A 1,212-nucleotide genomic window follows, 5' to 3' on the forward strand; every position below is an offset into this window, starting at 1 on the left:
ACCAGAGGCACTTACAGGAGGGGGTTCATGCGGGGGCCGGGGGCTCCTCACTCGCCGTCTCCCCCCATCGCAGGCGCCACTGCAGGAGGACGTGCGTGGGGATGGCCGGTCCTGCGGAGGAGAGACCCTGAGCCTGGTGCCTGTTCCTGATGACCCCGTGCGCCTGGGCTTGGGGTTACCGGAGCCGGCAAAACCCTCTCCCAGGGAGATCCCGTGGGTGCGAGGGTTTGGCTGTGAGTAAAGGCAAAGGGTGCTGGGGTAAAATCCCAGCAGAGAGGAGCGGTCTCCAAAATGGGCTGCTGGAGGCTGAGAGGCGCTGGCAGCGGCGGCGGGGGCCGGTGCGGGCACTAATGGGGTTCCTGGTGCCACAAGAGCCCATGGGTCGGCGTTACGCCGCAGATGCACCGCAGGCTGCCCTGCCTCTGCTGAGCACCGCTTCCCGCCCCGGCCACATCCGAGGTTAACGAGGGAAAGGCGAGAGGCTAATGGGGAGCACAGGAGGCTGCTCCTTATCAGCGCAGCTCCCTCCCCAGCCCATTGCTTCCCCCGGCTTTCTCAGGCCGGGCCAGGCACGGAGCTGGCAGGATCAGGCCAGGGGGAGCTGGGAAGGGAGGTTGGCTGGGCAGTGGGGCATCACACGCCTGCAAAGGGACCCCAAGCCAGGCAGCAGCGACTCCCCCCTGACCCCGTGTGCCCCCTCGGCCTGGGCTCGGCCACCTGGACATGGTATCAGCCGCAGGACGGCTGTGCAGAGGGTGCTGCAGGGCGTTTGCATGTGTCCCTCGTGTGTCCAGACCCTCCTCTTTGCTTGCTGGACTTGCAGGGACAGCCCCGTCCCACCTTGTCCTTCCAGGACTTACTCTGCTGTAGCCCTTCTGCCCCTCCAGCCTGATGTCCCTTGTGCAGGTGGCCCCATGGGACGCTGCTGAGCACAGCCGTCCCTGCCAGGGATGGACGTGGTCCCAGCGGGGACCAGGCTGGGGCTCTCTGGGCAGCAGATCAGCTGAAGGACGGGAAAGGGAACGGCCACGTCATGGGGACGGGGAGCTGGCAGGGCCCCAGTGTCCCTCCCTGGACCCACAACCACCAAAGGGACCCCCTGCTGCCGGGACGCTGGCCTGGAGCAGGGACAAGGACATTCATGGGAAGCGGTGACACAGGGGCAGGGATGGTCCCTGCCAGGCGTGGTGGCTGCCCTCGCCTGTCCCTGCT

At 67.0% G+C, this 1,212-nt stretch overlaps 1 protein-coding gene across 2 annotated transcripts in view; it reads right to left on the reverse strand.

Moving 5' to 3' along the window:
* The window catches only part of TBXA2R (thromboxane A2 receptor), a 6,188-nt gene that overhangs the window by 3,987 nt on the left and 989 nt on the right, over nucleotides 1–1,212 (reverse strand). For both annotated transcript variants that reach the window (XM_035893004.1, XM_035893003.1), the window contains exon 2: nucleotides 16–111. In XM_035893004.1, coding sequence (XP_035748897.1) covers nucleotides 16–29 — 14 coding nt within the window. In that variant the 5' untranslated portion in view covers nucleotides 30–111. The remainder of the gene's footprint in view (nucleotides 1–15; nucleotides 112–1,212) is intronic.

Source organism: Egretta garzetta, unplaced genomic scaffold, assembly GCF_000687185.1.
Source record: "Egretta garzetta isolate BGI_Z169 unplaced genomic scaffold, ASM68718v1 scaffold564, whole genome shotgun sequence".
NCBI classification, from domain to species: Eukaryota; Metazoa; Chordata; class Aves; order Pelecaniformes; family Ardeidae; genus Egretta; species Egretta garzetta.